Below are 26,730 nucleotides of genomic sequence, written 5' to 3'. Positions count from 1 at the left end.
TATGATTATCAAATAAATCTATTCATATTCATAAATGTACATACAGAGATAATCTTAGTTGTTCGTCTCATGAGCACAAATCTTTTTTATCCTAAAAGCTTATGTTGGCATATAAATATCTGTTTGTAATAGGCAAATTCTGTCACTATTGGAGACAACATCTAAAAGGATTTTAAAATGTAGCGCCTTGTTGTTCACCCTTATAATGTAAAAGCTATCAGTTATAGAGTGAAAAATGACTTGTCAGACCACAGAATGACTTCTTCCCTATATATCATCATATACAGCACAAGTCATATGAACTTTAAAATATAGTACAACTGGTAATACTGAGCGTGCGTCCTCACAGAGTCGAGGAGCTCTGCTTGAAGTCTCTGAGGATGACAGAGGCATATGTCACATTCGGAGGACTGCACAAAATTGACTCAGACACTGGCGAATTGGGAAAGGGGCTCGCTGGAGGACCAGCGCAATCTCGAAAAGGGGATGGAGGCATCAGAGCCAGAGAGTCCTCCATGGCTAATTTGACCTCAACCAAGTCCTCCTCGTCATGAATCTGGGCGTTGTTGTACATGTAGCCGTGAAGAAGGCCAAACTGCTCACTCTCCATCTCCTCCTCCTCTAAAGGGGAGGTGGGCTCCTCATCGAACGGGTCGAGGTGCACAGGCAGGACCGGGTCCTGCTGGATGAGGTGGGCCTGGTGGTATACGGGCATGCCGCCGCTCACGGCCTCAGGCATGCTAATCCTATCATTGAGCTCAGGGGTATCGCTGCTGAATTTACGATTTACCACCATCTCCCCCGGCAGGTGGTCCATGATGACGTGCTGGGGGATAATGCTATTTGCCTGCAGGTGCTCAGGGGTAAAGAGCTCCTCGTCCACATCTTTTATCAACGCACAGGCAGGAATTTGCCCGTGGGCCATCATGGGGGGAGTGGCGGGGGGATTGTACCTGACAGGGTCGCTCTCGTCCTCCTCAGCTACATTGTACAAGGTCTTAGTGCTGAGGTCTGAGAACTCCAGAGCTCTGTTTTGGTAGGTATTAGTTAAGGGTTTGATGACAGCCATCTGATTGGAACCTGCTTCCTGTCTCTTCACATGCACTGACAGTCTGTGCCACATGTGATCCCCTTTTGGAGGATGTCTTGCACCTGGTTCAGACCATGACACAGACTTTCCATTAGAACTATGAACAAAATAAAGACGGCTGTTACTTCACAGGAACCCAGAAGAGTGGAGACAAAAACAGCATCTCTGGTTCATGTATGAAAGAATTATTTTCACTGACTCTAAAAAAGAAAAAAAATATTATTTTGAATTTGCTGCTCCAGGGTATCTGCAGGTCTTAAAAAATCTTAAAAACCATTGCATTCAGTTTCCATAAAAACAGGCCTCAGAAGGTATTGAAAAGCCTTAAACTCAGTTCCTCTTGCCTGCCTGGTAGTAATGCTAGTTCAGAAATGTTTTTGCATGTTTGCAGGCTGTTGGGAGACATGATGCACTTAGAAACTAAAACTGGGTTTGTGTCAGCAGTGGATCGTGCACACAGGACGCTGCCCAGTCCTTTTTTGTGGCATCAGAGTCATCAGATCTGTTACAGCTACTAAAAAGCTCATCTACCAAAAATGGACAAGAGCTGATTTTAGCAAAGGCTTAAATTAACTTAAATTAATTAATAATATTTCTTTGGTTAATCCAGCCATCCATTTTATCTCAGGTCAAATCCTTTCAATTAATTTTATCATTGGGAATTATTGTTATATACTCCTGGAACGTGCTAAAAAAAGTGCATGTAATTATAAGTAATTCTAGGCCATATTGTCCCTGCTGGTTTTCCATCATACTTTCATATTGTCGCCAATATGACTGTGAAAAACAGGCATTAAATTGAATTCTATGTTGTTTTACAAAGGTTTCAGAAAGTCTTACATTTGATTTGGTGAAGCCTGCAGAAAGCCTGGTTATTCTGTACTTTGTGATCCCACTTGTCATCCCTTAGCACACAGAGATGCTTGTTTTAATTTTACCATCAGTTCAAAGGTTAAAATGACTGTGTGATTTGAGCACTGACCTATATCCGTCACACTTTACAACAGGTGTCCCTATGAAAGTGAATACAGTAAGACATCAGGTTCCCTTTGAGAGGGAATTACAGTAAAACCAGCATCCCTGAGGTGCCTCAGGAGCAGGACTCACAGACTCAATTAATGAACCTACCTGCCGTTTCCAGTGTTCTTCTTCCTCTTGAACATGTTGAGCAGGCTGTTGCTTCGGCAGGCAATTTTTCCATCGCCGACGTGCATGCGCACAGCGTCGGAGGTGGTGAAAGCGCTGCGCACGTTTCGCTCTGGTTTGGCAATGATGATGTACATCTTCGGCGTGAACATGCAGCCCAAGGCTACAGTCACACTGAGGCTCACGGAGAAGGACGTGGTGATGATCTTGTAGTTGCTGCCAAAGTAGATCGGCACAAACGCCAGCCAGATGATGCACGTGGTGTACATGGTGAAGGCGATGTATTTGGCTTCGTTGAAATTTGCGGGAACGTTGCGGGTCTTAAAAGCATAATAGGTGCAGCTCATGATAAGCAGGCCGTTGTAGCCCAGAGGGGCCACGACGCCCACGTTGCTGGTGTTGCAGATGAGGAAGACTTCTCTGATGCTGGGGTAGGATTTGATGGGTTCAGGGGGCTCCATGATGATGAGGGTAACCTCCAAGGTGAGCTGAACACTGATGAGGATGAAGGCAATGACCACTTGAGCCCAAGCACTCATGAACCTCGGTTTCCTGGTGCAAATCTTCTTCTTGCTGCCTGCCAGAATACGAGCAATACGGTTGGTTTTTGTTACCAGGGCAGAGTAGCACATGGCGGCCGAGAGTCCGACAAGGAGCCTCTGAAGGTAGCAGGAGGCCACGGTGGGCCGGGCAATGAGGGTGAACGGACACAGATAGCCCAGGAAGATCCCTGCGAGGATGATGTAGCAGAGCTCCCGGCTGGAGGACTTGACCACAGGCGTGTCACGATATAAGACAAAGACGAAGGCAACAAATGACGTGACCAGGATGCCCAGGCAGGAGAAGACCACCTGGATAATGGACTCGGGATTGCTCCACTCCAGGTATCGCAGGGGGATTGGCTCGCAGCCTGAAAAGGATAAAAACATGACAATATAAACACACAGCCACAAAATACTAAAAGCAACTCATGAAAGTTTTAACATCTCTGCATCAGTTTGCCGGTTATATTTCTGACTATCAAGAGAAAAACAGCCCAAATAAAACCAAATTTTGCAAAGAATGAAATGAAAAGTTTCAGATTTTGAAGGCTTCACTGTATGGACACATTCAAAATTAATCAAATACATTTTAGCCGGAGAAAATACAGTAAGTCTCAAAGTAGGTTTTTAGCTCAACTATAAATAAACCCCTTTCTACTCAGCCATGGCCGGGCTGGGCTGCAGCCAGCCGAGGAGGGGGCCAATGCACCCGGACAAAGCAAATCACTGCGTTTTTCATGGGTCCAAATAAGATCTCCTTTCTTCTTCATGTTGAGAAGCACTTTGAATATCTAATTTATGGTATTTTATGTATTCATTGTATAACAGAAGGAGGGTTAGGGTTAAAAAACTGCACAGGAACAATCACTCCACACTCCACATTTTCTGGTGTCTGCATGTGCCTAAAGGTCTTGTGTTATAAAAAAAAAAGAAAGAAAAGGAAACAGCATGGAGGTAGGATGATCCTATTAAGAAAGTGTCTTGTCTTTGAACAGCACAGAAGGCCCTTTGAAAGTGGGCCAGAAGTGCGGTAAGTGAAGTAGGGCTGCTGTCGGATAAAACGGTGGAGATGATGAATGGCTCTCAGGTGTCATGGGAAAGCAATGAAAATAGGACAGAACAGGTCTACGAAGTAGCGCTGCAGAAATCTTAGCAGGACAAACTGTACAGAGGACTTGTGGGTGGAGGAGGAGAGCAAAAGCTTGTAGGAACTTAACTTTCTACAGAGCCTCTTACAAGACAAAAGAATTGCCTCTTGTCTCTTGAAGCACCATCATGCAACAGGAACTCAGCCTGTGGCCACTAAAGTAACCTAAATTCATCCAAATCTGAATGTAAAAACTGCACAATAACAAAATCTTCTGGTCTAATCAGGTGAGGTTTGTTGTCTTGGATTAATTTGGCAGATTAGTTACATTTTTGGCGATTTAAAGCAACAGTAACACATTTTTGGGAAATAAGTGAATTAATTTTCTTGCTGAGCATTAGATGAGAGGATTGAAACCACTCCTATGTCTGCAGCCACAGCCAGCAGCCAATTAGCTTAGCTTAGCTTATAAAAATGGGAAGAGCCAAACAGCTAGCCTGGCTCTGTCTGTCTTGGCCGGGACCAGAGACTTGATGGACTCGATGTAAACTTGGTATTTCACTTGTATGGGCTAGTTTTGCAGGAAATAGGTAGGTGGATTTTGTTAGCTTTGGACCAAGCCAGGCTGGTTGTTTTCAACTATTTCCATTCTTTATGCTAAGCTAAGCTAACTGGCTGTTTGCTGCAGCTTTATATCCAACAGAGAGGTACACAGGTGGTATCAATCTTCTCATCTAACTATCAGGGAAGAAGGGACATGTGTCAACAAAGGAAAAGAGTAAATAAGTAAGCCTACCTTGCAGTTCTTCATCAGGCCACCAGCCCAGCTCACAGGCTTTACATGTGAACTCGTCCTGGACGTACTCGTTGTCCTTGCAGGCGGTGCAGATCCAGCAGCAGCTCACTTCTCCCTTCCTGATCACCTGGGCGACAAAACATGTCGAGAAATGTAAAAATACTTTCCTGCAAGTACCGATCTCTACCCTGGGTTTGTTTCCATGCAACTGGAGTCCCGCAGTCTGTACATCTTCAAACATTTCCAAATGAAGTTAAAAAGGTCAGCAAGTTGTGGAAAACATGTCTGGCATCACATTTGGCCTCACTAAAAGGCATCTTCTGATTGTACAGAAACTACTTTTTAAAGCGGTTTCTTATACCGAAGAGAAAAAAGAAAAAGTAATGTAGAAGCAATGTGGTCAATAACAGCTGTTTTAATACGTACACAGGTGTCACTTTATGACTTATAAAGAGAAGATTGTTTAAGGGTTTACAGCCTGGTGGACCGTGCAAAATGGATGGCCAGTTATTTTAATGGATTTCTAACATTTATAACTTAATCATTACCAAAAAGAAAAAGTAAATATCACTTTGTGTGTTTTTTAAACACCTGGTGACCCAAAATGTTCTTATAAATGGCTTACAACTGATCTCTAAAGCATTAGATGAGTAAATATATTATTATATATTAATAAGGCCATTACTACATATACTAGAATTAAACCAAGCTGTTTATTGTCTGCAGGGTGAAGGAAGAGCGTCGGAGTCCTGATATTTAAAGAACAGTGAATCCAATGCAAAGACTGAACTACAAAGATGGTGGTGGTTCAGAGGTACGTAGTCACAATGTGTCCTCAGCAGGATGATATTACCTAAAGGACGTGTCCCCTACCTTGATCTCTCCTTTGGAGCAGGGCTCACTGCAGACAGAGCGGACCATGTCACTGCGGTTCATCTGAATCATTTCCTCATCCAGGCTGAGGATGCCCTCGTGCCAGGAGCCAATGTTGATGTAGTCATAAACACCAGGCTCCACATGCTGGAAGTTCATAATCTCGTACCTGAGAGCAGACAGATAGCCGTGATTTAGAGGAGGACGTGAATCTTCAAGGTTTCACCAATGCTGAGGCCATTCTTAAGGGGAAATAATAGAGAGTTTTACTGCCACTTGGCACAGAAACGGCACATTTTAGCAGCTGGCGGCCTGTCAGCTTCTCCATCAGTAGCAGTGACTGTGGGATTTTTTTGCCAACTGTTTATGTGTCTGGCCTTCATCTCTCTTCTTCTCTGGTTTGCAATAAAAACTTCACACTGGAATGTCAAGACACCCACCCCCACCTGACAGTGTAACAATTGCTCCATCCAATTTCCAATTCAAAAGAAGTCCTGTCATTTTAGCAGGATTATTAATGGTGTATCATGGCCAAAAAATTGCTTTTCTCAGTACAGTATGGACTTTATTCGATATGACGAGTCAAAGCAACCTTTGAAGTGATTTAAAAAATAAAAATCAGACATTCATAGTGTGAACGTGTTTTTAGATGTAGTCCAAACTGTTCTCTATAATAACCTCATCATCAACAACACCCTCCCATCGCATCATATACATACTGACTGAGTTTCAGAGTGTGAAATGCAAATTCAACATCATGCTGCCCTTTAAAGATTATTTGGGTTGATGCATAATAAATGTGAGATGCTGTATATTAAAATTTGGCTCATTTATTATCAGCCATTTCGGACAAAAGCTTCTGCAAAATGAATGCAATGGAAAATAAAGATCATGTTTTTTAATTTTCTCCAAAAATTGCACAGGCAAATCTCAGCTTTAGAGTTCCACTTCACCAAGAAATTAATCTGTTTCCTGCAACAAGAATTCAGTAAATCAATGCAACAATAATTTTACTAAATAATACATACATTTTAAAAACCATAAAATGATGCTCATGATGCCTCAGATCAGCCAAGTAATAAAAAACAAACAAACAAACAATATACCACACAATACACTGTAATCACTTTTGGAACGATTTTCCCCTTTTTTTTAACACTAGTCTGAACAGTTGTGTTTCACTTCAAGCCTTTCAAGTCTGTTTCAACTGTGACCACACGCAGCAGCACAGCCGGGTCTGCAGTGTGTGTTGTACCTGTAAGCACACAGTGACGTCACAGCGTACACCTGTACTGTACATTCGGTCATTAAAAATCACTAGAGTCTGGCAAAAACAAGACGCCATGGGTTCTCACATGCAGTTTGACTAAAGCATAAAAAATCCTAATTGAAATGTATGATATGAACTCTACAGCCTCACAAAACAAAACTGAATTTGATTTGTTTTCATTATGAGTTTCACTCAGTTGATAAAGGTTGGAGGCAGTGGTGGGAAGCAAAAAGTACATTTACTCAAGTAATGTACTTAAGTGCAAACATATAGCACATTTAGTAATATATCACTCAGAGTACTTTTACTTTTGATACGTTAAGTGTATTTTACAACTAATACTTCTGTACTTTTACTTCAGTAGGAATAAGAATACGTGATTTTTACTTATAACTGACTATTTTTACATTGTTATAAGATAAGATAAGATAAGGTAAGATAAAACTTTATTGGGGAAAATTTGTTGTTACAGACAGCAAGAATAAGAAGAAGATGTAGAAAAAGAATGAATAGACAGTAAAAAGGATAAAATTAAATAAAATCAACTTTATATATGTACATTATATGCAAAAACAATATAAAAATAATATTGCCTTGTGAGAAGGCAGGTTCAGTTTCACAATGCAAATATTTTGTGAATAGCACCTGAATAATATAAATAATAAAATGAAGTGTTTTTGTACTATTGCATGGTAAAAAAAAAATTATAACACACAAAAATAGCAGTATTGTCAGTAAGCAAGTATTGGTACTTTTACTTAAGTAAAGTATTTGAATGCTTCTTCCACCACTGGTTGCAGGTCATCAATCCTGCTTTAATTACAGGATTTAGAATAAAACATCTCTGCCAAACTGAAGAATCTGAAGAATAACTACACTGTATTCCTAGAAGAACGTAAAGGAAGCCTGTTTTACCTCCCAGGTGAGTCGCCGTTCTCGTCAAACCATATGTCCTCTCCGGAAACACCCGTGAAGGTCGTCTTGAGAAGGAAGTCCAGCAAATGGCTGCCATCGATAGGCTTCATGTTGTCACAGAGCCCCACGTGGCCAGGGCAGAGGTGAGTGTGCATGTCGTGCAGCCCGTGGGCCATGGCATAGATGGCGTTGATGACGAAGCCCATCTTGCTGTCTTGGACGTAGTTGTCCTCCAGACTTTCATAACCTGCCCACACATGAGAGAAGGGTGAGGTCTCATGTCCAGGACGGTGAAAAGCCTTACGGGAGGAGCTTCATCGCTGCAAGCAGTAGCGTGTTATGTGTTATGCTGTGAAAATCATTTCTAAATCCCAGGTGTACTGAACAGGTGTGTGCAGCATGATGTTACATATTACAAAGGAGTGATAGGGTGCTCGCAGATGCGTTCTTGTGATTATTCTCTGAATGCAGCTCCGTGCCTCTTTGCCTCTGTGGGAGACTGCTTTAAAAGAACTGGAAGCCTCAGAAAATGGCTTCAAAGAAACCTTGTTACCATGGCGAGACTATCCATTTCTGCATTCATGAGTCAGGATTCAATTAGAGTTGGTCTGAAGTACTGTGAGCGAGAGATCGAGTCTCCTCGAGCAGAAAAATGAACCAGCTGTTGTCACGTGTTTGGATCTGTTGTCCTCTGCACGCATTGCTTTTCCTCAGACGAACACAACAATGAGCAACGACATGACCAACGTGTGGATGCAAAGTGTGTGCCGTTCAAACACACCCTATCAGTTCAGTGTAATGCAAGCTAGAAGCAGAGGAAGCAGGGTTTTTTTAGTTGCTTTGTGTCAAAGTAAGATGTCGACTTAGTGTTGTTACAAAGAGCTAAACCATGCATTCGCTGCATTGAGTGAAAACAGGGGAGCAGGTACGTGGGTTTGGCCGCTCCTGGAGTCAAAGACGATCATTTTGTTACAGCTTCCCTCGGTGAAAAGCAGCTTTTGCCAGAGCGCAGACGACTCTTGTAAAATCAGCACTTGGTAGCAAGACAACAAGCATCTAAATCTTTCTTTCGACTGAATAATACTAGTCAAATTGTTGCATAATAATCAAATTAGCTTTAAAACGCATGCAATGAACATTTTAGAGCAGCATTTTTCACATCAGCACTCTGTGCTAGTAAATAAATAGAGCCTGTGGATTGCAATCTAAGCAAGTGAAACATGGTCTATTATTATTATTAATGGACTGAAAATTATGTGATCGACTGCTTCACCTTATCTGTCACCTGAATCTGCTCCACATTCTCTGCTTCACACAAAAGAGGTGCCATGTAGCAACTGATAATGTAACACCTGCTGGAAAATCATACCTATAATAGTTTAATACATTTTATTGATGATGCAATAATACTACAATATGACAGTGACTCCTACACTGTAAGCCAAAATATGTGATTCTACAGTCTTCACAGCTGATGTATGTTATTAATAATTATTTAAAAAGTAATGGAAATGAACTAGGTTGAATTGCTCTTTGTTTGTTCTTCTAGAAGTTATTAGAAGATAATCACTTCTAATAATAAAAAACCGTTGTGTCTCTTTGTAAAGATTTCTTAGTTTCGCATGAAATTTTAGATTTTACTCATTATTTACTTTTATCTGATGAGGTAAGAAAAAATCAATGGGCAGATGAATCTAATCTTTTTTTTCTTTTGGTATTTTTCTTGCATTTTTATCATTAGAATTAAATTTTGAAGTAATAACATAGCGTTCATACTGTCAGTGTTGCTGTTATGTGGTGGGTGTGTATATGTTTTAATGTTTTAACAAACTGCCAGATGGACCAAAGACAATTTTCCACCCATTTGCACAATGAAGTTTTATTCTCTTGTAATGATTGTCTATTTCATATTCAAACAGCTTGTTTAAAGGCGTGTGCGGGTTTGGCAGAGATGTTCGCCCTCTGAATGTGTTCACGTTACATAACTTGTCATTTACATCGTCAGTTGCTGCATTTGTTCTTTTCTCTAAACAGTGTGCGAGATCCACCGGCTGCACACAACAGCTTTTAGCTGTCTGATGCACGAGGCTGCTGAGCTTCATGGGAGTCATCCATTGCTGGCGTGTTTCTCCTCACCAACTAAAGACGGTTAAAAAGGACTGCTGGGAAACTGACTGCCTGCGCAAACAAACAAATAAACAGTAAATTCAGCTGGGTAGCAGCTGGGTGAGCGTCCGGTGGGAACTGCTGGTGATGACCTAGTTTAACAGCTCCTTGGCTTTGACGCTCGCTGAGCTGTGTGAGCTTCAGTCATGATGAAATGATGTCGTGATGTCAGCATGCAAGCAGAGGCTCTACTGCTGCACGTCCGGATTGGCCGGCTGCATGACAACTGAACCTCCTCTGTCCAAATACGAATAAAACTGCAGTGCAATGCTTCTGACATATACGTGTTATCTGCTGCAATACGGCTTTACTAATTTCTGTGGCTACATGCAAGTTAAGCCGGATCAGCCAGTTACCATCTCACTCAGATGTTATTGGGCTGTTTTATACGACTGTGTTAAGGCCACAAAAGGTGTGAGAGCAGATCAGAATCAATTGTTGGGCTCTCACTGCAGTGAAAGACAAAACAAATAAAAAAAAAACACCCCAATAGCTTGATATATTAGAGGTTAACTGAGATTAATAGTGCGAGTGGAGAGAAAAATTTATTAAAGATCACATCATGTGATAAAACCTTAATATCAGTCAACCTCTATGTATATTCCCAAAGTGAGGAGCGTTAGGTTCCATTCAGAGGGATTCACTCACCGTCTTGGAGTTCTACACCAAAAAAAAAATACATGAAAATATAAATTATAGACTAAAAACAATAGAAGTGACAGGAGAGCAAACAATATCTTTACTTATGAGGCAGAAATAAATATTCTCATAACTGCTATTAAAATGCTTTGTAGGGATGAATAGAAGCTTGAGGTATGGGCATTATAAAGAAGAGAGGCTCTATTCTATTGTAAATAATGTGCAAACGCTGCAAAGGAAAAAAGATTAAAACAACAGCAGGAAGTGAGGCGCACTGAAAAAAAAACAAATTCAACTTGAAGAACCTCGAGGGCGGCTGTCAACTGAAAGGTATAAAAATGGTTTTGTTTTGTGCTGCATGCATTATTTTATATTTACGTTCATCAATGCGATTCATCTGAAATAGTTTTTTTTCAAGGTTTTTTTAGAAATGCTGGAAGAAATTAAGATTGAAAACGTAAATATATATTCTGAAAACATATCTTTCAAAGGAAAATGTATGAGCAGGATGTAAAATCATGCTTGTTGAGCAGTGTTTCGAGAAACCAAGAACTTAAGCTAATGCATTTACTTTGTTCCTTTGTAAAAGAAAAGGATTCAATTTACCTAGATCATCATCCTCTGTAAAGCCACGGGTCACAGGAATGAACAATATGAAACAAACGTTATTGGATTGACTCAGAGAGAATTCAACCCTCTGGCAGTCTAATTCATAATTAAAGGATGTGTTCCAGTTTATGGGGCCTTTTGGCATCGTCCTCTGGGCATTGCACACATCAGAACAGTTAGTAAAGACAGGCTGATGTGCACACTGGCGGAAAAAAACGTGAACCAGAAAAGCTGCAGGAAACATCATAATTGCCTGACGAATCGTTTAGCTACCTGAGCAGTTTCGTGCATAATTCAGGTTCTCTTGCGGGTGTCCGGGAAGGCGGCACTGGAACCGGTACTGCCAGAACTCGGGGAACCACGGGTTGCGGGTGTTGGTGCTGAGCCGGAGCTTCAGGAAGTAGTCATCAAAGGAGGAGACCTCTTCGGACTGCAGCTTCACAGTGATGCCACCCACAGCCTCCTGTTCGTATCCCTCCACCACCTCGACTCGATCTGCCCAGCCGTCGCTGCAGAGAGGAGCACACTGCAAAATCTAGAACCAGCACCACTTTTTGCCTCTCGTGCACTAACTCTATGCATGTGTTTTTCTCTGGAGGTCATTTACGATGCTTACCTCTTTTGTGAAGGAAGACTTTTCTAACTGATGAACAAACTGCAGCAAGAAGTGACTCTAATTTCCTCATTCAAACAAAAATAGTCGCCAGAGGTGATATGTCTAAGGTGTAACACAGGTTATTGTACATTGTTTTATGTATGTATGTAGGTAATATAGCTGGATGTGACACATGTCCTTGCTCAGTTTATTTGACGTGAACCAAAATGTTTTATTTCTAGCCCTAATTTTTTGATGTACCTTTCTGTTATTTCGTATTTTCATTTTATCAAGCAGGCGACAAAATATCTTCTCATCTTAGCTTAGATGCTTAGAAGAGTCTGGAAAAACCTTCTGGGTTTTCGCAGGTCGGCGGGTATTTATTTCTCAGAAAAACATTCGTTCAGCTCTGTGACTGAAATGTAATGTTGAGACATGAGAGGAACAAGCAGAGAAAGTAGTATAGAACTGCATAGTTGTCAGGATTTTTAAATACAAGATTTTTACTCAGATTTGGAGTCAAATGTGTATGACAGGTAACAAACAGCACCTGGCAAAAGGAAAACTGTTGCTTTACGCTGCAAAAGTCTGCCGTGTCTGAAGCTGCATGACCTCAGACTGAATCCTGCAGAAACCTTCTGCCTCTTGTTGCCCTGACGTTGTTTCCCTTTCAGCCTTCCTGCTGAGGGGCGTGGAGTGCTCACTGTACTTGCCGAAGGAAAAAAAAAAAAAGAGTCTCCACAGCACAATCACAAGTCCGGTGAGAATTCACAGATTAGTACTGTAACAGTACAATCTGCCCTGGAGAGAAACAAGCCAACCCCCCTCCACACAGTCTCAGACTCTTTTGTATCTCCGCTGGTCAGAGCTCGTATTTATAGTTTGCATCCTCTGCTATTTGAACGTCTATTCTGCACCGAATCCTCCTGCACAAAAGATTGGGCAGATGAGACAGATGCTTTTGTTTGACACTTCAGATTTGAATCATACTCACTAAAAAAAAAAACTCCCCTCATTTGAGTCGCAAATGCTGCTTGAGTATTTTTAAAGAAGCATGAAGCAGCAAATCCGTGATGCATATATGTGATACTGCATGGGTGAGAAATAAAGGAGTAGAGCATGGAGAGGCCTTAAATAGCACCGTTCCAAGGATGCAGCAACACATTGAATGTTCAAAGATTTTTTCTTTTAGCCACAAAACTCAGATCTTCATGTGCAGAGCGGCAATATTCTCATAAGCTATGACAACTAGAGCTTATGAACAAAAAAACCCATAATGACTTCAGCAGTCAGGTTTAACTAATATGCATTTTTACTGATTTACAGTTCACTAATGCCTGAATAATTAAAACTTAATTATTCAGGCATTAGAGTTTTTTAATTGAAATTTACTTTGCAACATATTGAATCTGTTTGTGACAGCTACCAGATGAATTTCTACTAAACTCTGTTGGTCTATTGACATTATTGGTCCCCAGATGATGATGACACCTTTGGTTACCCCTTGACTTTTCATTTAGCGCCACTATGAGCTTGAAACGTCTCATAAACTAAGATGGTGAACATTACTTGTGATATTTATTGCTCGTACGGGGACAAGGTAGCATGAGCCAATGCCACATGAAATGTCAGCATGTTAGCATTGCCAGAGTGTGCACAATAGCATGTTCACATTACATTTGCATGCTAGCAGAGGTGTTAGCAGAGGTGGATGGACTCGAGTCACATGACTTGAGTCAGACTCCAGGTCCAAATCTTAGGACTTCAGACCTGCTTGACTAACACCATTAAAAGACTCGACTTGAGTTTGACTTTTCATGACTTCTTGTGACATGTGCGCAAACCTGGCAACCTACTGATGCTGCAGACCAGCAAGAAAGTAAAGATAAAAAATGCACAATATAGGAAAAATAATGCTGATAATGGCAATAAAAGAGTTCTACTTCAGCAGACAGGGGAGGTGTTATATAATTGAACGGCCACCGGAAGAAAGGACCTCCTGTGGCGTTCCATGGAGCACTTACATTAGACTTGGTTTGAATCGACTATGCATCTCCATGAGAAGGGATTAATGTAAAAGACAATCAGGGGACTGATTCGGGTCCTCATAAGCAGTTAAACTCTGCAGGCACGTTACCAGCCGAGACAGCTACGTGCTCTTGCATACATGCTTCCAGGTATAATGTTAGTATTCTCATGATATGCCATTGCAGCCCTTTCTCTGCTGTTTTAATTCACACGAGTTTACTTGTGACTTGCTTGACCTGAGCTATGATCTGATCGCACGAATGTCACCACAGTAACTTGCTCGAATCCTTGATAATACTGTGTTAAGATGCTAAAACAATAGATGCTTTTTTCAGACATATATAAACTAGAGGGCAAAACAGTGAATCTTTGAATACTGAATATTGTCCAAAATGCAGTTCATCCACAGGACAAAAATATACCAGCCTTCAAAAAGCCCACATTTGTCGAAAAACGAAGCCAGTAGCACGTTCGGCTTGGCTGGCACTTCAAGAATAGGCTGACAATGACTGTCCAGTGTGACAGTATCAACAGTACCTGGCCATCTGTTTCTCAGCGTCACACTCCCCCCAGTCCAACACCCCGAGTGCCAAAAACCTACAGCTCTGACGTCAACACACGCACATACTGTACAGATTTATAACACAGATCGAACATCACACGGTCATGAATCACATGATTTAGGAGAAGGACGCACTGATGAGAGGCGTTATTGAAAGTACGAGCAGAGAGTATTTATGTAAATCTGTTTTTCGGGGGAAATCGTTTTTAAAGGCTAACAGATAAGGAGTCAAATGTTTGTCAAGGAGCAACCGAGGGATATTTTCTTTTAACCCAAAGCGAGGGGAGCCTCACTTGATGAAATGGGTTGATCTGTTGTTGAGATGTGTGGGATCTGTGGGGTGAGAACGGCCGTCTCTTTCATCCTCCACGCAGCGGAAGACGGATGGCCGATGAGCAGCACCTCGGGCATTCACGACTGGCCCATTGCACATTGCCTGCATGTGTTCGCTTACTGCATTGCTCTAAAAACATTTTCCTTTTTCAGTAGTCTCCTTGACCCAGAAAACACACACACACACACACACACACATACACACACACACCCTCCTTATCTCTCTGTGGAGACTTTAGCAGCAGTGCAAATTCAAGTGGAGGGGGTGATCGCAAGTTTAGGCTTTAAAAATCCCCTATTTTTCATGCATTTCATCATTTGGGTTGAGAGGAAGGGTTTCGACTCCTTCTCATCAGCCTTTACGAATAAAGCGGCGGCGCATTAATGAACCGCTCTCAGTAAATTAACCATAGCGAGCTTTAATCGCAGCCTCGCTGCAACTGCAGCCGCTCCTAACAGGACTTGAGGTGAGCTGAGACTCCACAAAGAGGGAATGTCTGGTATAAGTGCTGATGAGGGCTTTGATGTTCACTACTCCACATTCCCCAGCTTATGCTGGAGGTGCTGTCCCATATTAGCCCATCCTGCCTGTGATCTGACAGGGAGAAGGAGAGCTCGCTGCGTGGATGCATTATTCATTACTGGGCTTGACTCAAAGCGTCTTCTGCTTTCAGAGGAACTCGAGTCCCAGAAGGAGAAAAGAAGATTTCGGTTCCATATGAACTTTGTGTGTACCATCCATCCGGAGTGTAGCTGAATATTATAACAATGTACGTAACAATGTAGCAGAATTTTTCTGGAAAACGGATTATTTATTGATCATATTATTCAATTTTTAATATATTTAAATATTATTATTAGTGTCATTATTATAATTTATATTCTATCCTGACAGTACTTTAAACTGCTGCTTTAGATGAAATAAGCTACATAAATAAATTATCTTACCTCAGTGTTATTATACTTTTACAGAATACGATGGAAAGCTCCAGAGCAGCTGCTCAACTTTTGTTTCCACGGTCAGAGCTGAACTTTGAGTCTAAACCTTAAAGCCATTATGGAGGAAAAGTCACTTGAGTGCTCAGAAAAATGGAAATCACAGCTCCGCCTGCTGAGGAAGCTCATGTGGTATAATTAAAAGCTTCAATGCAGCAACTAAATGGAGCTTGTGTTGAGTTTATTTGATCAACTTCCTTCACAAATCTTCATTATCATCAATTTATGTGACAAACTCTCAGTTTCTAACTAACAGACCTGATAATTCATTTTTCTGTTTTATTGAACTAAATCATCCTGAGTGTAGTTTACCATCTGCATTTCCCTCACAGATTTGCTCCTCTTTCTGGATAATATGGTGTATAAAGCTCCAGAACAGCGACTAAATGGACCAAAAAACAAAGCTGTATTATGTTTATGTTGAATGTTAGTGGTAAATTGAAGGAATGAACTTTTAATCTCAGCTACACGCCAACAAGTCCGAGAAGTCCTTAAAGTGCTCAGAAAAATGGAAATTACAATTCCACAACATCTGGGCAACATCTGTCTGCTGAGGAAGATTCGTGATGTGATTGAAAGCTTTGGAAGAGCTACTTAATGGAAATCAAAGATTTTTTTAGATTGAGATGTTGAGTATAAACTACATTTCACTCCATTATTAACGCAAACATCATAAATTAATGTGACAAAAACCGCTGAAAAAGTGGAAATCTATATACTTTTCTTTGTTTCTTGCTTTAACTTTTAGCTGGCTGGGTCATTACAGTGTGGAGAAATCCATGAATTCTTTCCATCCTTCTTTGAAAACTTGTGTGTTTTTTGTGCCAAACAACAACAACAAAAACTCTGGGAAAACAAGCTCCTCTGGGAAAACAAACTCTAACAAACCTGCCAATTAGGAGGAACTCTCCGGCTACTCCGAGCCGCCTCATGGCCATCAGCAGCCCTCGGACCGTCATGCCTTCACAGAAGCAGACAACAACTCGAGCTTTGGGCAGACGCTCGCGCAGCTTCCTCAGCAGCCTGTCAAAGTGCTTCTCCCCGGCGTTGCTGTAGATCTTGTCAGAGTGGGCGACGCACAGGCCGTCCTGCGAGGCGAGCTCTTTGAACACTTCCATCCCACTCTCCCCGTAGTTACCTGAGGAAGACAAGAGGAGCTGTCGGCCGAGTTTCATTCACGGGAGGAAACAAGAGACTCGCTGGGCTCTGAATCACAGCTTCGCTCTGTGTGCAGCCGATCTGATTGTTTAAATGTCTGAAATGGTTTTTTCTTTTTTACTGAAAACGTTCAGGGACCTTCCTTTAGCGTTTACAGTAAGTGGCCCTTCACGTCCCCTGGCTTCTTTTTATGGAATCAAGAGCAGCACAACTGGAGCAAAGAGGGTGAAGGTGACCTCAACAGCTGGATCTGAGTACGAGGGGAGCACTTTCAGGTTCAATGATAAACCCAAGAGCTGATCTAAAGAGCTACAGTATTTAGGCTGAAAGATGTCTGCTTATGAAACTTCCCATTATGAGCAGAGCTTATTCGTTTTATTGCCAAAATGACGTACAGATCTTTATCTCAGTAAACAAGAAGTCTTGCCAGGTTTTGATTGGATTTTTATCAGCTTATCGCAAACTTGTCTCAAACTCGCTCAGCGATTCAAACAGCTGCTGCATGCGTATCACATCTTAACACTGTGGGTGGAATCTTAATTCTTATAATCTTTATTATAATGTATATGCTTTTATAGGCTTATAAAATGTACTTATATAGATTTGTTGAACAGCAATGCAAAAAGTGAGATTTTTCTTATGAGAGATAAGTGGGAGAAGTCAGCCAGGACAGATCATCAAACACATGTTGCAACTAGAGCTAGTGATTAACTCCATTATCAGTTAATCTGGTTAATTTCATTGATTAACTGATTCATTGTTCTGTCAACACATATCCATCACAACTTCCCTCAGATCTTCAAATTGTTTGCTTTGTCTGACCGGCAGTCCAAAATCTAAGGATTTTTAGTTCACTATCAAAATGAAAGAGAGAAAAAGTGTGGCGGTTGGTATTGTCTGTGCTGTTATTTTGAAGGTCCATTTCCTGTGTTCTGTTTTGTGGGCTGTAACTTTACGTTTTGTTTTCCTGAGGCTCCCTTCCCCCCCGATGCGTCGAGGAGTGTTTGGGCACACCTGAGTTCACTTCAGGAGATTAGGACGCCTATTTAACCTCTGCGGAGTGACTCCTCGACGCCAGAGTATACTTCCACGTACCGTGGTATCAGTTGGTCTCAGTCTCCTGTGGTATAGTACGTTTTGATAGCTTGCTGAACCTTTTTGATTAATTGTTTGTCTCTTCTCTTTTTGTTCCAGTGCCTCCCTTGCCCACACAGCCCAGCACTCTCTGGACCTCTCTGAGTTCGTGTTTTGTTTGGACCTCACGCTGCCAGCGATTGTTTCAGTTATTGCCTGTTGTTGCAAAATAAACTTTTGTTAACCTTCTCCGTTTCCGCTCCTGGGTCTCTCTCTGCACCCGCCGTCACAGAATACTCTGGCCAAACATGGACCCAGCGGATTCGGACCCCTTTCGAGCGGCGCTCGCCCATCAAGGACTACGTCTCGGCCAGCACGAGGACATGTTGCGGGGAGTAATGGAGGCAGTACAAGGTCTCAGCGTCCAAGTCCGTGACCTCACCGCTTACCTCAGCCGCACGGACACCCGTGGCTCTCCTTCCTCCCCAAGTCCCACACCAGCGCCACCCCCACCGGCAACCGCTGCAGCCCAATCTACCTCTCTGTCTGTCTCTCAGCGTGAGCCGTATGTGCCGGCCCCCGAACCCTTTTCAGGTGAAGTTGGTAATGCTGGGGGGTTTATCTTGCGCTGTTCACTAGTATTTGATCAACAACCCCTTAGTTATCCTTCTGATAGAGCTAAGATAGCTTATACAGTTAATTTGTTACGGGGCAGGGCAGCGCAGTGGGCTACAGCGTTATGGGAACAGCACTCCCCCATTCTCTCGTCTTTCGACAGTTTCTCGAGGGAACTTAGTCGTATTTTTGATCATTCACGACAGGGGCAGGAAACTGCTAAACGCCTATTCTCCTTGGCGCAGGGAGCGAGATCAGTGGCAGATTACTCTATTGACTTCCGTATCGCAGCTTCAGAGAGCGGGTGGGGGGAGTTAGAGCTACGAGGTGTTTTCTTACGGAGTCTTTCTAGTGAGTTAAAGGACGAATTAGCTTCCAGAGATGAACCCGATTCCTTAGAGTCATTAATCTCCCTCGCCATACGCATAGATAACCGCTTGAGAGAAAGACAGAGAGAGAAAGCCCAGACTAGCCTCTCTCATGTTCCCGAGCCAGCTTCCCTCGCTCCCCCTTCAGCCAGTGGCGGATCCTCCGGCCACTCCGCTGCTCCCTCCACGTCCTCCTCTCACCCTTCGGAGCCCATGCAGTTGGGTCGGACCCGTCTCCACCCCAGCGAGCGGCAGCGACGTTTCAGCCAGCGGCTCTGTATCTACTGTGGCCAGGGAGGTCATTTTCTCGCTAACTGCCCTCAGACGCCAAAAGGGCAGGCTCACCCGTGACGGAGAGCGCACTGGTGAGTCAGACATCCCCTAATCCCAGCTCTCCCTCCCGTATTACCGTGCCCTCCTGTCTGCTTTGGGGTCGTGAGTCGCTTCCCATGAGGGTTCTGATTGACTCAGGGGCAGACGAGAGCTTCATCCACACCGAACTAGCCACCCAGCTTAAGCTCCCCCTTGAATCCCTCCCGGTGCCCAGAAATGTAACCGCCTTAGACGGCCGACGTATAGCTCAGGTCACTCAACGTACGGTCCCGGTCACGCTCATAATCTCTGGGAATCATAGAGAAGACATCCAATTCTTCGTCATTCCTTCCCCTCAGATTCCCCTGGTGTTGGGCCTCCCCTGGTTGCTTAAACATAACCCCCAGATAGACTGGACTACAGCTAGTATCTCCACCTGGAGCCCATTCTGTCATGCCCACTGTCTTCGTTCGGCCAACCCCTTTTCTTCCCGTGTTTCTCCACCACCTCCCACGCCCCCTGTCCTTACCTCCGTGCCTCCCGAGTACCATGACCTAGCCCCTGTGTTCAGTAAAGAGTTAGCCCTGTCCCTGCCTCCTCATCGCCCCTACGATTGCTCCATAGACCTCCTCCCTGGTGCTCCTCTCCCTTCTAGTCGGCTGTATAACCTGTCACGCCCCGAGAGGGAAGCCATGGAGACATACATCCAGGATTCTCTAGCCTCTGGACTCATCCGCCCCTCATCCTCTCCGTTAGGGGCTGGCTTCTTTTTTGTTAAGAAGAAGGACGCCTCCCTTCGCCCCTGCATCGACTTCCGTGGACTTAACGACATCACCGTTAAGAACAGGTACGCTCTCCCTCTCATCGACCCCTCCTTCGAACCACTCTGCTCCGCCACCATCTTCTCCAAGCTTGATCTGCGTAACGCTTATCACCTCGTCCGGATAAAGGAGGGTGATGAGTGGAAGACAGCTTTCAACACACCGTTAGGTCATTTCGAATATTTAGTCATGCCTTTTGGTCTCACCAACGCCCCCGCTGTCTTCCAGGCTCTCATTAACGATGTCCTCAGAGACATGTTAAACCGGTTTGTTTTCGTTTATTTAGATGACATATTGATTTTCTCTCGAGATCTAGAGGAACATAGACAGCATGTAAGACTAGTGCTTCAGAGACTTCTTGAGAATAAATTGTTTGTTAAAGCGGAGAAGTGCGAGTTTCACTCTGACTCAGTGGGTTTCCTCGGCTATATCATCGCCAAGGGTCAGCTAAGACCCGATCCTGCCAAGATCCAAGCTGTCACGGATTGGCCCGTTCCCACCACCCGGAAGGAGTTGCAGAGGTTTCTCGGCTTCGCTAACTTCTACCGCAGATTTATCCGTGACTACAGTAAGGTAGCTCTTCCCCTCACTAGACTTACTTCTGTGAAAATCCCCTTCCAGTGGTCTCCCGATTCCCAACAGGCTTTCGCCCAGCTTAAAGCACTGTTTACCTCTGCCCCGGTGCTCAAACACCCCGATCCCACTCGTCAGTTCGTGGTCGAGGTGGACGCTTCCGACTCCGGTGCTGGTGCCATCCTCTCCCAGAGAGACCCTCAGACTCACAAACTGCATCCCTGTGCTTTCTTTTCCCGCCGCTTATCCCAGGCCGAGCGGAATTACGACGTCGGGAATAGAGAGTTGCTGGCTGTGGTTTGGGCGCTTCAAGAATGGAGGCACTGGCTGGAGGGCGCTACGGTTCCCTTTTTGATCTGGACTGATCATAAAAACCTCGCCTACTTACGCACCGCGAAGAGGCTTAATCCCCGCCAAGCCAGATGGGCTCTGTTTTTGAGCCGGTTCAATTTCACCCTCTCCTATCGCCCCGGCTCCCGTAACACTAAGCCCGACGCCCTGTCCCGTCTCTATGCCCCTCCCCTGGACTCGGAACATCAGGATGTCATCCTCCCGCCGGCTTGCATCGTGGGTATGGCTACATGGGAGATCGAATCCCTCGTGCTCCAGGCGCAGAAGCAACAACCGGACCCTGGTTCCGGTCCCCCCGATCGCAAGTTTGTCCCGGATTCGGTCCGGTCGCAAGTTCTCCAGTGGGCTCACTCCTCTAGACTTACCTGTCACCCTGGTTTCCACCGCACCCTCCAGTTCCTCCGTCAGAGCTTCTGGTGGCCGAGGATGTACCGCGACACCCGTGCATTTATTGCCGCTTGCTCTGTCTGTGCCAGGGGAAAAACTTCTCATCATCCCCCTGCGGGGTTACTGCACCCCTTGCCCGTCCCTAGCCGCCCATGGTCTCACATCGCCGTGGACTTTGTTACTGGTCTTCCTCCATCTGAAGGTAACACTGTCATCTTAACTATTATTGATCGCTTTTCCAAGTCTGTGCATTATGTTCCCCTGCCTAAACTGCCTTCTGCCCTCGAGACTGCTAGTCTACTCGTGACTCATGTGTTCAAGCTTCACGGAATTCCCCTCGACGTGGTCTCGGACCGGGGTCCACAGTTCGCTTCCCAGGTGTGGCAGGAGTTCTGTAAGGCGGTGGGGGCCACGGCGAGTCTGTCCTCTGGTTACCATCCCCAGAGTAACGGCCAGACAGAGCGAGCTAACCAACATCTGGAGTCCGCTCTTCGCTGCGTGGCTGCTCATCATCCCGTCTCTTGGAGTACACACCTGCCTTGGATAGAATATGCCCACAACTCCCTCTCCTGTTCGGCCACAGGTATGTCACCGTTTCAGTGCTGTTTGGGTTATCAACCTCCCTTGTTTCCCGAGCAGGAGACTGCGGTATCCGTCCCTTCTGTGAAGGAGCACCTCCGGAGGATTAAGGAGGTATGGCAGTCTGCCAGAGCTGCTCTCACCCGCTCCACGGAGAGGAACCGACGGCTGGCCGACGCTCGCCGCGTCTCCGCCCCCGAGTACCGACCGGGTCAGCAGGTGTGGTTGTCGTCACGGGATCTTCCGTTGGATGTCGAGTCACGTAAGCTCTCTCCCCGTTTTGTCGGTCCTTTCGAGGTGTTGAAGATCATTAATCCGTCTGCTGTCAGGCTCAAGCTACCAGACTCTATGAAGGTCCACCCCACCTTCCATGTTTCCCTGTTGAAGCCGGTGCATTCCAGCGAGCTCAGCCCGCCGGCCGCCGCCCCACCTCCCCCCCGCCTCATTGATGGTCATCCCGCCTACACGGTGTCACGGATCTTGGATGTCCGTCCACGCGGCCGTGGTTTCCAGTTCTTGGTGGATTGGGAGGGTTACGGTCCAGAGGAGCGTTCCTGGGTCTCCAGGGGACTCATTCTGGATGACTCTCTCCTTCGGGACTTTTATGCCGCTCACCCGGACAAGCCGGGTAGAACGCCTGGAGGCGTTCGTTGAGGGGGGGGTACTGTGGCGGTTGGTATTGTCTGTGCTGTTATTTTGAAGGTCCATTTCCTGTGTTCTGTTTTGTGGGCTGTAACTTTACGTTTTGTTTTCCTGAGGCTCCCTTCCCCCCCGATGCGTCGAGGAGTGTTTGGGCACACCTGAGTTCACTTCAGGAGATTAGGACGCCTATTTAACCTCTGCGGAGTGACTCCTCGACGCCAGAGTATACTTCCACGTACCGTGGTATCAGTTGGTCTCAGTCTCCTGTGGTATAGTACGTTTTGATAGCTTGCTGAACCTTTTTGATTAATTGTTTGTCTCTTCTCTTTTTGTTCCAGTGCCTCCCTTGCCCACACAGCCCAGCACTCTCTGGACCTCTCTGAGTTCGTGTTTTGTTTGGACCTCACGCTGCCAGCGATTGTTTCAGTTATTGCCTGTTGTTGCAAAATAAACTTTTGTTAACCTTCTCCGTTTCCGCTCCTGGGTCTCTCTCTGCACCCGCCGTCACAAAAAGCAGTAGATCCTCACATTTGAGAAGCTGCTTGAAAAGTTGTTCTAACAGTCAATCATTGATCAAAATTTTCAACGAGTCCAACGAGTCGATTAATTATCAGCTCTGGTTGCAATGGCAGCTGATACCTGCAGGAACAACTAATCCAGACTTCTGCTAGCAATACTGAGGAAGAAAAGAAAGGAAAAAGTCTGTAGAAGAGTCATTTTGTGTTCTGGATGCAACTGGTCTTGATGGGCTTTGACGCATAAAAAGGGGCCCAACATTCTCCACAAAAAACAAGGCCTCACCAAAGAGCATGCAGGACACATTTTCTTCTCTCTTCCTCTGAAACTGCCTTCTGTTAATACTAATATCGTGCAGATGAGGCTCACAAAGGAGATCACAACTGTCTGCAGCCACCTGCTGTTGGAACAGCGCTCTAAATATGGCGTTCACAAGATAAAACAGCAACAATACTGCCACCGAGCGCAGCATCAATTAAATCAGTGCTAAGCTAGAAGAGGAGGTTTAACGCTCCGCCTCTGTGCTTCAGTGAGTTTCCAAGATTTCTTTCTTGTGTCGTCTTGTCTTTAACTTCCTTCTGTTGCCTCAACAAGAAGGAAAAACATGAGGAGGACTCCAGCTCAGTCATTAAAGGGATGTTCTGCTGATTTTACATGTGAAGTTTGGTAGAACATTTGTTTAAAGTTAGGAAAAATAAAGCTGATGATGATATCTTCAGGGGTTGTTAAAAAAAAAAGATCTGGCACTATGCTAATTAGCAAGCCAATTAATCACCATAGCAACCCCAGTCCTGGTAGCCATGCAGCAGACCCTCTTTCATGTCAAGGAGAAAGTTGTGTTGTGTTTAGTTACTTGGTGAATATACCCATGCTAATATCAGCTATGGCTAGAGAGCGTTGTTGAGTTAATTAAGTTACATGGAAATTGCTTGATGACATATTCCTTCAGTGTATAATTCCACCCACTGCTCACCACTGAGAGTTAATAACATCAGTAGTGTGTGTTATACATATACAAATGGGTAATTGTGCCTATGTCTGATGGCTCCACCCAAAGCCAGCTTCTGTGTCCTGATCCCATATTGGTGAAACCTACCTAATCCAGCTAAAGCCTTCAATAAAATGTGTGGCCCGTCGAGCCGGATTCTTGGCTTAGGATGGATTCTTAAAATTTATTACAGAGAGCTGCGTTGCAGGGAGGCTCTACTAAAAGAGGCTGTTGAGTTGCATCATGGGAGATGTAGGATCCAGGGCTTAATCAAGGGCCTTGTGAAGTCTGCCAGCTTTATATGAGCGCAATAAATCACTGAAGGAGCCCTTTTTGAGAAATACGTCTTACCCTCTGTGTGCACTGCAGACACATAGGTCCAGTTGTAGCGTTTGACGATGTCCAACAGGGCTCTAGCCTGAAGGGTGTCTGACGGCACCACCCTGAGGAAGTACTTGAATAACGTCTTGTCGCTGAGGTCAATGCTTGTCGCAGAATAGGCGATCTGCGGGATGTTGAACAGCTGCAGGAGGTTTTGAACCTGGATCGCAACTGAGCTCGAGCCGGGCCCGATGACCCCTGCGATGGGCTTCTTGGTTGGTGGCGGCTGACTGGAGGGCGCCCCCTCGATGCACCACCTGGAGCCTTCGCTGTCGTCCCGGATGGAGATGAGAGAGTCCCGTATGAACTCGATGCTCTGCTCCAGAGCCACCGAGGAATGCCAGCAGGAGTCCCTGATCTCGCAGCCCAGGGTGATGTTGGGCAACAGGTTCGGGTCCGAGTTAATCCGATCCAGCACGTGGAACATGGCCTCCACTCTTTGGATGCCGTACTGCTCACGGACCTCCCCGCACTTCCTCTCCGCCACCTTCTCAGCTGATGGTTGGTGGTGGACAGAGAAGAGGGCGCCGATTATAACATCCCCGTCCATCCGGGCCACCAGACGAGAGGCAGAACTCGGCACCACTGACCTCTCATACTTGCCTTTAGACAACACGAATGCCTCAAACAGCAAAACAGGCAGGTACAAAATGCTCACTGCATTCAGGTAAATCATATTCGACTCTGTGCCACAGGTGTTGAGTGTAGAATCATGTCCGCATGGCCATAATGGAGGTCCATCAACCCGCTTTTGGATGAAACCGGGAATTAACTCAGCTGCCTCTCCTTCAGTGTTGTCACCCTGTATGAGAAATATGGAGCATCAATTCCTGTTTTTCCACACATACATACACAGCTGCAACAGTTGATCAATTAATCAATTAGGTGATCCGTTTCATTCATTATTTAAGATTAAACATCAAACTCTTGTTACTGCTCGTTAAAGATTTGATTCTTTCTTTTTTCTTAGTCTCTTTATGATCTTAATAATTTGGATTCCTGGTTGGACAAAACAAGGAAAACATGATGGGCATTTTTTTTCACCATCCTCTGATATTTTACTGCCAAAACGATTAATCGAACAAAGGAGAAAATAATCATAAGTCGTTGCCCTGCATCTATCACTCATTTGACTCACCCAGTATAACAGCATAAATCTGAAAATGCTGGAAAACATAAAACCTCCCTCATCTTCTGTCACAAATCATGCAAAGGAGAGTGAAAACAGACATTTTTGACTGTTATTGGAGTCCTGTTGCTTTTAAGTGTACAGGCGGACCCTAAAACGACTCCTGTCAGCAGTGATCATGTTAGACCAGCTTTAAAGAGACTAAATGCTTCCTCTGAGAGGTTATAATAAATCTTTTGAGCTTCAGCACTACGGACAGCTGCCTCTGTTTTAGTTGAGGGTCTCTCAGCTGATTTCAAGCTCATTTAATTCAACCTGCGACTCTTCCTTCAACTTTTACCCCTGAAAGCATCACGTAAAGAGCCTGGGATCTATTTGAATCCTCCTTTTTTCCCTAAACCGTCTGACAGCTGACTCGAGCTGCTCAGTCGCAGCTCTACAGCCGGTGTCATTCGCAGGACAACATTTCCAGCATCGTCACCTACATGCACATGCATCCCAATTAAAGGGTGAAGCTTAATTACTGGAGCAGAATGAATATTCGAGCGCGTTTGGGAGTCTGCGCCCGCAAAGCACCGCGTCTGATAACTGGCATCACTTCACCTACCTGCACCAGGCAATTCGGGACATAGCGGGTCTGTGTGTCTTCTGAAGCAGCCAGACTGGACCCCAGCTCCTCTGCCGTGAAAACACTGAGCAGCTGACTCTCTCTCTCTCTCTCTCTCTCTGTCTCCCGCTCTCTCTCTGCACTGATCATGAGGTGCCCCCTTCTTCTCCTCTTCCTCACTGCATCTTGTAAACGGGTCACACTCACTGCAGTGCCCCTGATTTGAAGCCACAATTCTTGCACGTCAGGGGGGTGGGGAGGGTATTGCAGACAATTTTAAATCGATTAATGTCATTTTTCGAGGGGCTGTTCAAGCACACATGGAGAAATATGTATGTATTTCAGGTGATATGATATTCTGAAAAGCCAAGATAACACTATCAAATCTAGGTGAAGTGGAGGGTGGGTGTTTATTCTCCTGATGAAAACTGTGAAGGGACTGGTCAAACTTCACGTGAAGTCCTGCTGCGTCGTGTCTGTCTGTGACAGATGTGATGCACCTGCAATTCGCCGCTGCAACCGTGAAAAGACCTCGCTCTGCTGCCATCGTGTGGTTGATACCTGGTACTTCACCTGCGCCAT

General features: G+C 44.6%; 1 protein-coding gene across 1 annotated transcript; it reads right to left on the bottom strand.

Annotated features, from left to right (window-relative positions):
* Positions 1–343: 343 nt before the first annotated feature.
* On the bottom strand, positions 344–26,730 carry grm1b (glutamate receptor, metabotropic 1b). The gene is made up of 11 exons (XM_041954001.1): positions 26,710–26,730; positions 24,383–25,214; positions 16,536–16,785; positions 11,407–11,642; positions 11,131–11,145; positions 10,534–10,545; positions 7,720–7,966; positions 5,535–5,703; positions 4,662–4,788; positions 2,219–3,146; positions 344–1,187 (listed from the first exon to the last, which is right to left on the bottom strand). The coding sequence occupies exons 1-11, from the start codon at positions 26,728–26,730 to the stop codon at positions 344–346; spliced, it is 3,681 nt and encodes a 1,226-aa protein (XP_041809935.1).

This window comes from Chelmon rostratus, chromosome 15 (genome assembly GCF_017976325.1).
Source record: "Chelmon rostratus isolate fCheRos1 chromosome 15, fCheRos1.pri, whole genome shotgun sequence".
NCBI classification, from domain to species: domain Eukaryota; kingdom Metazoa; phylum Chordata; class Actinopteri; order Chaetodontiformes; family Chaetodontidae; genus Chelmon; species Chelmon rostratus.
This window is presented reverse-complemented; position numbering and strand designations above follow the sequence as displayed.

What these genes read in the sequence shown, in the direction of transcription:
- grm1b (XM_041954001.1), bottom strand. Translation starts at nt 26,730, where the DNA reads ATGGCGCAGGTGAAGTACCAG. An exon ending in GAGTTCCTCCTAATTGGCAG is followed by an intron (nt 11,643 to 16,535) that starts GTTTGTTAGAGT and finishes TCCTCTCTGCAG; the next exon opens with CGACGGCTGGGCAGATCGAG. An exon ending in GCCTGATGAAGAACTGCAAG is followed by an intron (nt 3,147 to 4,661) that starts GTAGGCTTACTT and finishes TATCCTTTTCAG; the next exon opens with GCTGCGAGCCAATCCCCCTG.